The 12,613-nt window shown below is 45.4% G+C and overlaps 1 protein-coding gene across 1 annotated transcript in view; it reads right to left on the minus strand.

Annotated features, from left to right (window-relative positions):
• The window catches only part of PHACTR1 (phosphatase and actin regulator 1), a 227,667-nt gene that overhangs the window by 44,873 nt on the left and 170,181 nt on the right, over nt 1-12,613 (minus strand). The window contains exon 7 of the mRNA XM_006091776.3: nt 1,444-1,691. Within this exon, the coding sequence (XP_006091838.2) occupies nt 1,444-1,691 (248 nt within the window). The remainder of the gene's footprint in view (nt 1-1,443; nt 1,692-12,613) is intronic.

The following is a 12,613-nucleotide window of genomic DNA, read 5'->3' on the forward strand; positions in this document are numbered from 1 at the left end:
AACCAGGTCGTCACAGGAGACAAAGGAGATCAGTGACTATGGAGCCAAGTCATGAAGGAAAATAAAGCTGGGCAGACAGTGAGGTCTGTTTGGGGTGGGAGTGGAAGTGAGTTCATTAAAATAGTCAATATTCTGGGATAGTTTTTCTTTCAATGTAAGGAGTTCTGAGCAGCCAGCCAGGGCAGGGCTGCCTTCCATCTGGGATAAATCTATGGTTCTCAACCAGGTGATTTTGTTCCCCAGGGGACACTTGGCAAAGTCTAGAGACACTTTTGATTGTCAAACTGGGTTTTGGGGGAGGCTCTTCTGGTATCCAGTGGGCAGAGGCCAGGGATGCTATTAAATATCCCGCAGTGCACAGGACAACAAAGTCTAATCTGGTCCAAAATGTCACCTGTGCTGAGGCTGAGAAACGCTGCTGTAAAACATTCACTTCTCTGGGCAGGGAACAGTGCCCGGGGCTGAGCAGCTGCTCCTTCCTGCCTGGGTCATTTGGGCCTTTGGCCGCCCCTCGTGCTCCTCTCCTGGACATCACCTTGATCATGGCATTGCCACCAGGACTCCTACCAGCAGCAGGAGGAGAGTGGGAAGCAGCAAGTTTGGGGGATTCCTCTGGATTTTATCTTGTAGGCGAGTCCTCTCCCCTCCTCACTGGTTTTACAACATGGACTTTGGAATGAGACAGTGGTATCAAAGCCTAGCACTGCCCCTGAGTAGATGTGAGGCTCTGGGCAGGTCACTGGCCTCTCCCTTTTCTTCCCCTCTCTGTAAAATGGGGCAGTAGTGTCCACGCTACCGCATGTTGTAAGATGTAGATAACAGAATAAAAATCTTAGCACGTGGCCAGGCACGGTATATATTCAGTGAAAAGTTGCTATAAGTTAATTTATTACAAAGTTAACCAAATATCAGTTTCTAATCACTTAACTAAAATGTATTGATTACTCATGGCCAGAATGACAGATTTTGAACTTTGCTTTCTTCATCTCTTCTCTCTTAGCACATTTGAGGACCTAAGTAAGAAATTTCAATTCAGGCCTTCTCAATTTTGTTGAGGTCTGCTTAAAGTGAATTTGCTGCATACACAATGGTGAGTCTATCTGAGTATTATGCAGATTCAAATTGAATTTCAGGGTTCCTACCCCTTTTTTTGAGGGAGGGGGCTGCATCCTAAGGGAAGTAGTTGAAGCAAGGAAGAGCCATCTAAGAGGTAGCAGGTGCAGCAGGATGTAACTTTTAGAGCTATGGGGATGTTCAGAGGACACTGACCCTTTCATTTTACTAATGAAAACACTGAGGCCCTAAGAGGTTAATCGAGCTGCCCTGTGACCCAGGGCAAGCTGACACCAGACCTCAAGTTAGAACCACAGTGTTGGGCAGCTCGTCAGCGCTCTTTCTATAAAGGCCCCGCCCCATCCCCAATGAAGAGCTGGATGCACGCACTGGTGTACAATGAGCTGTCGTCATCCTCGTCTTCCTCCTCCTCCTCCTCTTCCCTTGTGTAGAGACAGGAAGAGTCTTCGTAGTCTGATTCATGAGGCACATTTTCTTTATTGTCATCACATTCAATCACAACAGTTGGCACTTGTCTTATTTCTGGAAGGCCCAGAGGTCCTGCTTTTGTGATACCGTCACCCGAGTGCAAACTGGAGCTGTGGTAAGAAGTGGGGCAGGGGACCCGCTGCTCAGAGCTGTTCAAAGAGAAGGAGGAAAGAAGACAGTCACTCTGGCTAATGTCTATACACGCATCAGAACCTTCTTAAAACTCAGTGGTCAGTTCCTAAGAGACAAAGGGTCTCCAGGGCAATTGAAGTCTCATTTCTCATCTTATAGTTAAACATTTGAGGGCAGCAGACTTCTCTGATTGTGGCAACAGCATGGGGTAGGAGTAGGAATCCTTATTCCCTGTGGATGAATGGTGGTGACACTGGCATAGCAATGAGAATGTCCCTAATGCCACTGAGCTATACACTTCAAAATGGTTAAAATGTAATTTTTTTTGGTCCTGTGTATCTACAATTAAAAAAATAAAAACATAAAATTGAAAAATAAATTTCATTCCACAAGTGTTTCTGGTTAAGAGCCATACCTCCAAGTGGCAAAGGAAAGTTTCTTTGCCACTGACATGTCTCGTAGGAGGAGTAAAAGGATTAATTTGATGGAGAAGCTAGAGGTCCAGAGAAGAGAGAATGCATGAGGTTCTAGCTTTCAGAGCTCCACAGTGTGACTGGTAGAGGCTGAGTGTGGGACAGAATGTTTGAAACTTCATGCATGGAGAGATTCAGGGAAAGAGAAGAGGTGGGACCACAGGCTGGCAACTCATTCATGAACATCAGGGTGGATGTGGTCAAGGATGACTTAGAGAGAGTTCTCTCCCCTCAACAGCCACAAGTACTATAGTCTTGTTTTCCTTCTTAAATTGAGCCAACTCAAATAAAATGTATTTTTAATGAAAAATTATTTGCTTCATAAATAGAACCCATATAAGCCCATTGTAGGAAAATTAGGAAATGCGTAACATAAAAAAAGTAGTTATTTTTTTTAATAGACTCTATCTTAGGCTCCTAAAGCAATTTAGAATCCTTTTCATGACAGACTCTGAATGAAGCCCAGCAAGAATAATGGGCCAGAAACACACAGCTGAATTTTATAATTCTTCTTCAGATTAATTGGAAGTGGGATTTATATCTTTTATTTAAGGAATTTCTAAAACGTAGAAAATTCAACACAATTACCATCCAAAAGTGTTTGATATTCATAAAATAATGGAGTGTGAGGTTATACTATATATCAATGAATTCACATTAAAATATTTTTATACAAAAGAAAAATCTTACTCATGACATATGAATGCATGATAGGCTCCTTTGAAACTTTCAATTATGCTTTAAATTATTGCTATGTCTAATTTAAATTCAATTAACTTTCTTCCTTCCATTGTTTCCAAAGAGCTGTTTTGCTCTTTATATTTTTCACATAACTCTTCAGTGACACAAATGGAAAATCTAGTTAACACATTATGAGCTATGACATTCAAGGCAATGAATTCAATCAGCTAAAAAAAAGCCCTTCAACTACTAAGATTAAATCAAATATTTAAAAAAATGCAGCATCTTATTAGACACTAGAGGCCCGGTGCACAAAATTTGTGCACTGGGTGGGGGTGGGGGGAGGTCCCTCAACCCAGCCTGCGCCCTCTCGGACATCCTAAGCCAGCAGTCGGACATCCTTAGTGCTGCCGTGAAGGTGGGAGTGGCTCCTGTTATGGCCACTGCGCTTGCCAGCCGTGAGCCTGGCTTCTGGCTGAGCTTCGCTCCCCCTGTGGGAGTACACTGACCACCAGGGGGCATCTTCCTCATTGAGCGCCTGCTCCCTGGTGGTCAGTGCACATCATATGGACTGGTTGTTCCATTGTTTGGTCAATTTGCATATTAACCTTTTATTATATAGGATGAGCAGGTAAAGGGGTCCATTTTCCATCTAGTTCAATACAAATGGTCATGAGCACAGGAAGGTGGAGAACATGGTAGATGGTGTCTGGGTGACAAATATAACAGTTGACTGAAAGGTGACTGACTGGCAGCACTAGTGCCCCACCTCACAAGGTGCCCCTCGTTCAGGCAACCACATGCACTGCATCCCAATTCTGCTTGGGATTCTACATTGGGTATTAGAGGAAGCAGGGTCAGAGGAGGCAGAAATGTAATTCCATGGCTCATGCTTTGCCCCACCTGTCTTCTCCTCTCCCTAAGCTATAAATTAATTAACAATGGCTCCAACAAAGGCACAGAGCTGAGAATATTAGATCTGAGGGATAAAAAGCAGCCCATAGATATTTATGTTTGGTGGGAAAAAGAGTTTGAAACCAGAATGTATGAATTCCTTAAGGCAAAGGGTTCCAAAGTACCTCAAGAGGACCGAGAAAGGAGAAATATTATGCAAAGGAAGACCAAAAAAAAAAGCTGTGATCAACAGGGCACTATGGTTTCTCTTCCCTCAAAGACACGAGGGAGTGTGAGTCTGAGTAGAATGGGATTGGAAGGCTGATCCCCCTCAGTGGTTGGCAAACTGCAGCTTGCGAACCACATGCGGCTCTTTGGCCCCTTGAGTGTGGCTCTTCCTAAGCCTTAGGAGTACCCTAGTTAAGTTAATAACAATGTACCTACCTATATAGTTTAAGTTTAAAAAATTTGGCTCTTAAAAGAAATTTCAATCGTTGTACTGTTGATATTTGGCTCTGTTGACTAATGAGTTTGCTGACCACTGTGTACTTAGGCAGGTACTAGATATCATGTGACCTACTAGTTTTGTGAAATGGGGACCAGCCATGGCGATCAGTGACTGCCTGTGGGGGTGCTATAGACCCAGCTGGGACCTCACATGGCCAATAAGGTCATCTTTCTGAGGTGTGACTCTAGCACATGATAGAATGTCTACTTTCTGGCCAGCATGGCTCAGTGGCTGAGTGTTGACCTATGAACCAGGAGGTCAAGGTTCGATTCCTTGTCAGGGCATGTGCCAGGTTGCAGGCTGGTCCCCAGTGGGGGTTGTGCAGAGGCAGCCGATCAATGATTCTCTCTCATCTTTGATGTTTTTTATCTCTCTCTCCCTCTCCCTTCATCTCTAGAAAAAAAAAGGAATAAAGAAAAAAGAATGTCTACTTTACCATAAGGGTGAAAAGCTGTTTTCTAGGAAGCTAGGTGAATCTACCACAAGGGTTTTTAAATATCCTATCTAATAATAGACAAACAAGGTAATTGACCATACCTTCGCTATGCCTCCCATTGGCTAATCAGTGTGATATGCAAATTAACCACCAACAAAGATGGCGGCTAATTTGCATATGTAGGCTCCAAGTGGTGGAGTGAAGCCTGGCGACGATGCAGGCGTTCTGCCCCAACCTGTTGGTGGAGGGCCTCTGGGCAGAGACACAGCCCACAGGGGGGCCGGCACCCAGCAGCCTCAAGCCCTGCCTCGGCGCTGGGATCAGAGGAGCAGAACACATCCTGCAGGGGGGGGCAGCACTCAGCAGCCCCAAGCCCCATGGCCGAGGAGGCTCTGGGCCGCTGGGGCCACTGGGGCTGCTGGGGACGCTGAGGCCAGAGGAGCAGAGACACAAGCCCGCAGGGGGCCCGGCACCCAGCAGCCCCAAGCCCCACGGGGGCGCTGGGGCTGGAAGAGCAGAGACACAGCCCGTAGGGGGGCCTGGCCCCCAGCAACCCCTAGCCCCAAGGCCGCAGAGGCGCTGGGGCCACTGGGGCTGCAGCAGAGACACAAACCGGCAGGAAACCTGTGGAAAGGGAGATAAACTATCATAACTTTATCTCCCTTTCCACAAGATGAGAAAACTGACCCTGATTTATTTAGTGATATGGCTCACACCTTTCTACAAGCACAGGGTATGTTATGACCACTCCCAGGAAGGTCTGGTCAGAATACTGTCTCCAGGGAATAATGCTACTGTGGCAAATCATCTAAGAGAGGAAACAAGCTTTTGTTGGGTTTATTCTGAAGGTCAGAGAACATGCCACCCCAACATATGCCGTGTTGTTATACTGATGATCTTGACCTGCAGATGCTTGAAAAACAGCAAATGCAAGGAGAGGTTTTCACTGAAGTCTCCTGCTCTGCCTAAAATCAGACCCCCCAAAAGGTTCCCTTGATGGGAAAAGTGCCATCAGCCAGTGAAGACTGACTCCTGTCACAGGACAGGAGACTAGAAGTTGACATCACACCCTAACTTTGTTACAAACTATCTCCCCCACCCCCATTCATTTTTCCTAAAAATCATGTACTCTCCTCTAAGAGGCCTACATCTCTCGTCCCCTTTTCCTAGGAAGAAGGTATTTAAATCTGGATTCTAAGCCACCTTGGGGAGTTATTCATTTTTCCTGGGATCTCCCACATATACACGAGGTACACATGTTAATGAACTTTAGTTTTTCTCTTGGTAATCTGTCTTTCATTACAAGGGCCTCCCCTAAGAACTCAGAAGGGTAGAGGAAAACTATTTTTCCTCCTCCATAATTCTATCTCGGGAAATCAAGTCCCAGGCTGAACAGTGAGTTTGGCTCAAGTGCCAAGCAGTCCCGGCTGAGGGGAGGGAAGCTTCTAGGGGGAAATCAATGATACTGGCATCAAAGTAGAACAGAGGGCACATGCATGGTTGCTGGTGGGAGTTTAAAGTGGTTCAACATTTTTGGAGGATGATTTGGCAAAATCGATAGAAATGTTCAAGGTACATCCAAGAGTCTTCTAGGAATCTCATCTGCTGAGATAAAGCTCGAGTGCATAAGCCCTGGTCAGAACCCAGGATGCTACTGCAGGTTCCCCTTCCACGATAGGAAAACCTGCTAACAACCTGCATTTTTAGGCAAGGTGGCATCTATACTTATAAAAAGGTAATATGCTAATTAGACTGAACATCTTCCAGATGACCTTCTGGACGTCCTTCCAGACAAAGCCATGGTAGCAGGGCTGAGGCAGAGGCAGTTAGAGGTGATCAGACAGGCAGGGCAGAGCAGTTAAGGGTATCAGACCATCAGGGGAGAGCAGTTAGAAGGATCAGGCCAGCAGGGGAGAGCAGTTAGGGGGATCAGGCCAGCAGGCAGGTGAGCAGTTAGGTGCCAGCAGCCCAGAGGGGTCCTGGATTGGAGAGGATGCAGGCCAGGCTGAGGGACCCCCTGCTCCCGTGCACGAATTTCGTGCACCGGGCCTCTAGTTCTATTTATAAATACCCATTGTCTGCCAACTCTGAGGGGAAGGAGGACAAACACCCAGATGAGCTCGTCTAGCTGGCAACTCTGGAGAAGCACAGGAGAGCAAGAAAAGACAGATGTGAGCGATGGGTTGGCTGAGGAGGAGGTTGGGAGGTGATTAAGCGACCTCAGATTCAGGAGTTAGGATACAAATCTGACTCCAAATTTTGCCACTTACTATTGGTTAAATTATCCACTGGCCATGCCCTTATGGAGACCCTCACTTGTTATTTATAGAAATGGCTTTCCAAGTGGTTTCAAAACACTCCCAGTTTCAGTCTAGTTTCCACACCTCTGTCAGAGCAACTTTCTAAAACTCAGATCTAGTCTCACAGTTACAACTCTGCCTGCCCTATCTCCAACCACTGCTTCAAGGGCGACAAATGGAAAATACAGTGAACACGTCATGAGCTATACTATTCAAGGCAAGGAACTCAGTGTAGCCCCTTAATACACTTGGCCTCCAACCTGGTTGTGGGCAGGAAGGAGAACACACAGCTGAACCTCAGTCTTAGCAATGCCGGTTTTACACACTGGAGTTGTCACTTAGAAGGTGTTGTGTTCTACGTGAAAGGTCTCACTGCTGAAGGAAAGTAAAAACCCAGAAGCAGTCATGCAATGCCTCACAAAATTTGACCCATATTATGAACCCAGCCTCTGTCCCCATACAATTTACTCCTTGGTCACGCACAACAATGCTCTGCACACTCTTGGCCTGGAGTGTGCTCCCATCCAACCTTCACCCTAATTTCTATTTACCTTTTAATAACTGGCTCAGGCAACCTGTTGCCTGTGTTCCTGGGAGATTCTGCAATAGTGAAAATTGGGAACATCTGTTTGCTTGCTATCTTTCCTTCCCCAACCACGCTGTAGGCTGCTTGAGGGGCCGGCACCATGTCTAATTCATGTTTGTAGCAGATGCCTAGCACCATGCCTGACACAAACTGGACACTCAGTAATTGCTCACTGTTTTTGCTGAATGGAGGAAATATGGGCTGTGATCATCGATACTCAGGTGCAGTTGTAGGTGGTTTACAAATCATTTTTACAGGGTATTAAGAGATCTGTTTTTAATTTTCAGGGGGGCGTCTGGTGGTGTATTGCAGGGCTGCGGGTGTCCCTGACTTGGTTGCCACTTTAATCAATGGCTTTAATAATGGAAAGGGCATCCTGATCCAATAGGTGGGAGAACAGGGGTAGAGAAGGAAAGGAGGAGTGAACATTTATTGAACATCTTGCCTACTCTTCTAGAAGCGTTCACATCCAGCATCTCATTTCATCTTTCTAATAACTCTGCAGGAGAGGTGTCATTATCTCATTTTATTAAGCAGGAAATAGAGGCTCCAAGGGGAGCATGAGGACACTGGGAATAAAGAAAGAAGAGAATCTGAACCCACTCTGCTTCAATGCATTACATCCAAAAACTGAATTACGCTACTTGTAAGATTGTGTACTTTGTTTCAACACAAACCCCACTAATTGTACACATGTAAGGTGAAGAGAATGAACAACATGTGTAAAAATGGGCATCATTACTTTTTAAATATTTTAAATCTTGCTAGCCAGGGTAAGTAATAGTGTCCTACCTCACCATGGTCAGGCCATACCTGGGGCACAGAGTTTAAAGGATTCATCTTAGACACTGGATTATAACGGTCAGGATGCTGAGAGGAGTCACTTGCTGACCCATTGTCATGGCAGAGTTGAATATGTGCCACAGATCGTCAAATATTTACTATTTGGTTCTTATGGAAAAAGTTCTCTGACTCCTGGTCTAAACCAGGATTCCTAACCCTTGATCATAGGCATACTCCTTAGTGTGTTTTTGGTCTGTGCCATGTCTGAAGCTCATTTACACTATTATGTATGTTGTATTTATAAATCAACACTTAAAAAAACTTAAATACTAATTTAGCCTCATCTTAAGCAATAATATCTTTGTAATCATAGACTTCATATGCTAATTATGTGTTTATAACTTACGGTTAAATGAAATGACTATTAAATCTTTTATAAAAGGCTGTGCTAAGCTTGCTATGTGTACCACCATTGATGCAAAAGTCACACTTGGGTGAGTGATAGCCTGGAGACCCTCTCACCTGCAGCATGATTGACATTTCAGGTCAGACAATTCTTTGTGGTGGGGGCTGTCCTGTACACTGTAGCATGTTTCCAGGACCGCTGGTCTCTACCCACTGGATGATAGTGGCCTCTCCTCTAATGTGACAACCAAAAATATCACCAGACACGGCCAAAGTCTTTTGCGGGAGGGGAACTGCCCATTGGGGAACTACAGCCTAGAGTATCCACAATGGCTGTGCCATGCACTGCATTCTCAGAATTGTAGCACGAGGGTCACTTCTAAAGCAGCTTTGGTGCGGATTGTGAGGAATTCACAGGATTAGAGGGATGATGACATGTGTCCAGATCCTGTCTCCTAAGTTCTGGGCTTGCTGTGTCTCAGACTGTCGCTGTGGCTGTACCAACAATTTGATGCTATGAGCATCCCACTGAGTCAGTTACTTGCAGCCCTGGTCTAGTCCCCGAACATAAGATCACCAGCCTGACTACTGAGCACAACAGCTTTCCTCAGCATGTTGCCTAGATTGGTGATTTACAGAATAATGCTCTGGTGGCTTCAGTCACCGCATCTTCCAGAGCACCTGTCAAGCCCCAAGGAAAAGCTGATTCATGTAATGAGGAGACTCTTCACATCAAAATTCTTTGAAGTCAAGCTTTCACTTTGTCTGGAATTCAAGTGGCTCTCATAGCACACGGGTTGTGTTCTGTTCCTCTTCCTGGTGGCTGACCAGGTACTAAAACCAGAGGTAGATGTAATGCCCCTCATCCTGACCTATGTGGAGCCTTCCTTAACGTGTACTGGATTGCTGTACACAGTGATGAAAAAGTTAATGTTTTTAAGTGCTGACACTACACCTTGTATTGATCCATTTAGGTCTCACAACAACCTTAGGAAATGGGGTGCTGGATTCCCCCCATCTCAGAGAGGAAAAACGAGGCCCATGACCACGGTTGCAGCAGGAGGGATGCAGGCCTTACCGAACAGGGGCAGCAGGACTACAGCACCTGGCCTCCCACTGATGTCACCACACCACCCGTGCGGAAGCAGCAGTACTACAGTGGCTCGGACCTTGCTGTTCTTCCAGAACCTTCCTCTCTGCCCCCCCCGCCCCAGCACCCAGCACCCAGTCCACTCTCAACTGTTGCCAAACAGGTCTGATCATTCCATCTTCCCAGTGAAGATCTCTGAAGGGTCTCACTGTAAATGATAAATTCTATCCTCTTTGGCATGGAGTGGGGGGGCCTCATCACCTGACCCCACAATTCCTTTCAGTCTCCTTTGTTACGGCTCTTTACTGATTGCCCAGTGTGTCAGCCACAGAGGGCCACTTGCCACTTCCCAAGCACATGGTGAGCGCCCTGCCTCCCCTCTCTGCTCCTGTCATCGCTCCGCCTTAGCCTATCCTCTGAGTTTGGCTGGAAGCATCCTACCGCACTTCAGGGACAGCTCACATGCCATTTCTTATGAACAGTCTTTCCTAACTTTCCCAACAAAAATCAGCCCTTCTCTGTTCTCCCACATCTCCATTCTCACCTCAATTACAGCACCTGTCACATTGTGTTATAATTATGTGTCTACGCATTTGCTCCCTGCCCCTAGTGACTTTGAAGACAGAGCTGGTTATTAATTACCTTCATATCCCAGTCCCATTTTGTGCATGTTTTTGGAACTGATGGAAAAGTCAGCTCAGTATTTGGGCTGAAGTCTCTTGGAATCAGAAGATGTCATATTGCATTTCTCATCATTTAATTCACTAAAATCATCCCTGTTCCTGAGGGTCTTGCTGTTGCAGGGAAAGTATCCTTGTGAAAGAAGAATTAAGGTTTTGGAAATAGGGATCTAGAGTTTTTTCTAAGAAGATAATCCAAAGAGGTCTATGTAAGGAAGAATGCCTTCGGACCCAGGACCAGCTGTGTGAGCACAGATGTAACAGAGAGAGCCTAAGGTTATTCCATTTTCCAATTCTACACTCACAGGCTGTTGGGCCCCTTCAGTGGGGACTGTCCAGAGTAAGGCTGCTTTGTAAGGTAAAAGAGAACCATAAGGCTTCTTCTTATGTGACATTCTATAATGAATTTAAATAAACATCAAAGACTCCTAAATTATTCCAGAGGGAGAAAAATGAACTTCTGTTCCCCTTTTGGTAGCTCCAAATGATATAATTTTCCTGACAAATGTAACAGGAATGAGCATGCAAAAACCTGAGGGCATTCATGACATTCACAAGATTTTGGACAGCTGCACCGCTGTGGGATATTTCCGTTCTACTCCACATAGCGGGCTGCACAGCTCAGGAGGAAGTAGCAGGGCATCCTGCAAACCACTGCAGTAGCTAACATGCTGTTCCCCACGGGGCCTGTCAGAGTGCTTTGTACATGTTCATTATCTCACTCTTCACAAAAACATGCAGGTAGGAACAGTATTGTTATTATCTTGATTTTATGCACCACAAATTCAAAACAACATGAAATATAATAATTATCTGTATAAGGGAAAGCACAGATGCTCACAGAACTCGACTACTCTTTCACTATGAATTCTGCTGTGAGGAGCCCCGGGTTAAGGCTACTGTGGAACAGAGGTGGGTCTGAATTCTGGGCTGGAGCCATACAGCAGGTTTAGTGTGAGCGGCATGTGGCTGGGGGCAAGTAGGGGTGCAGAGAGAATAGGATGCGAGAGAGGAGAGAATAATTACAGAGCTGGCTAGCCCAGCCCTGGATAATGGAGTGTTGCAGTGAGGAGGAGTGCAGTGGGTTTACTGTGGCCGCATTAATGATGTGTTTCTTTAGGATAGAAAGACATCACCATTTACGCCCCCCCATCCTCTCTCTCTCTCTCTCTCTCTCTCTCTCTCTCTCTCTCTCTCTCTCTCTCTTCAGTTCCCTGTCCCCACTGTACAAAATATAACAGTCACTGGCTTATCATCTATTTCTTCCACTGAAAGGTAACCTCTCAAGGAGGTGGACTTTGTTTTGTCCTCCCTGTCTCCCTAGAGGATGCCACAGCCTGAATATCTTCCTTCATGAAAATGATGGAAGAACAGCAAAGGATAAACAGTTGTTTACCTAAAACAGGAGGGCTGCTACTTACAGGAGATATACTAAAAATAGAAGACTTCAGAAAGCTGGAGAGTAAATGGCTGTCTTCAATTGATCAAAAGCATGCATTCCACACTCTCTTCTTCATTATGTCCCATGACATGCCAGGGAAGTGAGACGCTTTCTTCCCTCCCCTCTATACTGCTCCATCATGAATAACATGTAATGAGTCCTCTGTTTGGAAAATTCAACTCTTCTGAACTGAGTAGGAGACACATAGATGGAAAGAACAAGGGCCCCTCTCAGATCCCCTTTACCTTCCCCCAGTTCCCTACATTTATATAGTCACACTGCTAAGCATCTCTACCTTTCCTGTTTATTATGAGTGAGGGACAGGCAGCTTATTTTTAATAATTCATAAAGAAATGAAGGCCAAGACATCTACAACATTTCAAGGTCATGACAACACTCGGTCCCTTTTCAGGGAGCTTTATAACCCTGGCTTTATCTCCATCAGGTGGCAACAGGCAGGTGCAGAGTAGAGCAGGTGACTCAAAGTGGGCGGGGATTACAGGTGATCAAACACCTTTGATACTTTTGTAGAAAATCAGGCGCAGGTTTTGAAATTAAAAAACACTGTGCATTTTAAATCCTTAATCTTCACTGAAAATACCTGGAAACCATTTCGCCATCACTTCTAAAGAAAATCGTGTAATAAAGAAATGTTGCTTTCA

Source organism: Myotis lucifugus, unplaced genomic scaffold, assembly GCF_000147115.1.
Source record: "Myotis lucifugus unplaced genomic scaffold, Myoluc2.0 scaffold_95, whole genome shotgun sequence".
Taxonomy (NCBI): Eukaryota; Metazoa; Chordata; class Mammalia; order Chiroptera; family Vespertilionidae; genus Myotis; species Myotis lucifugus.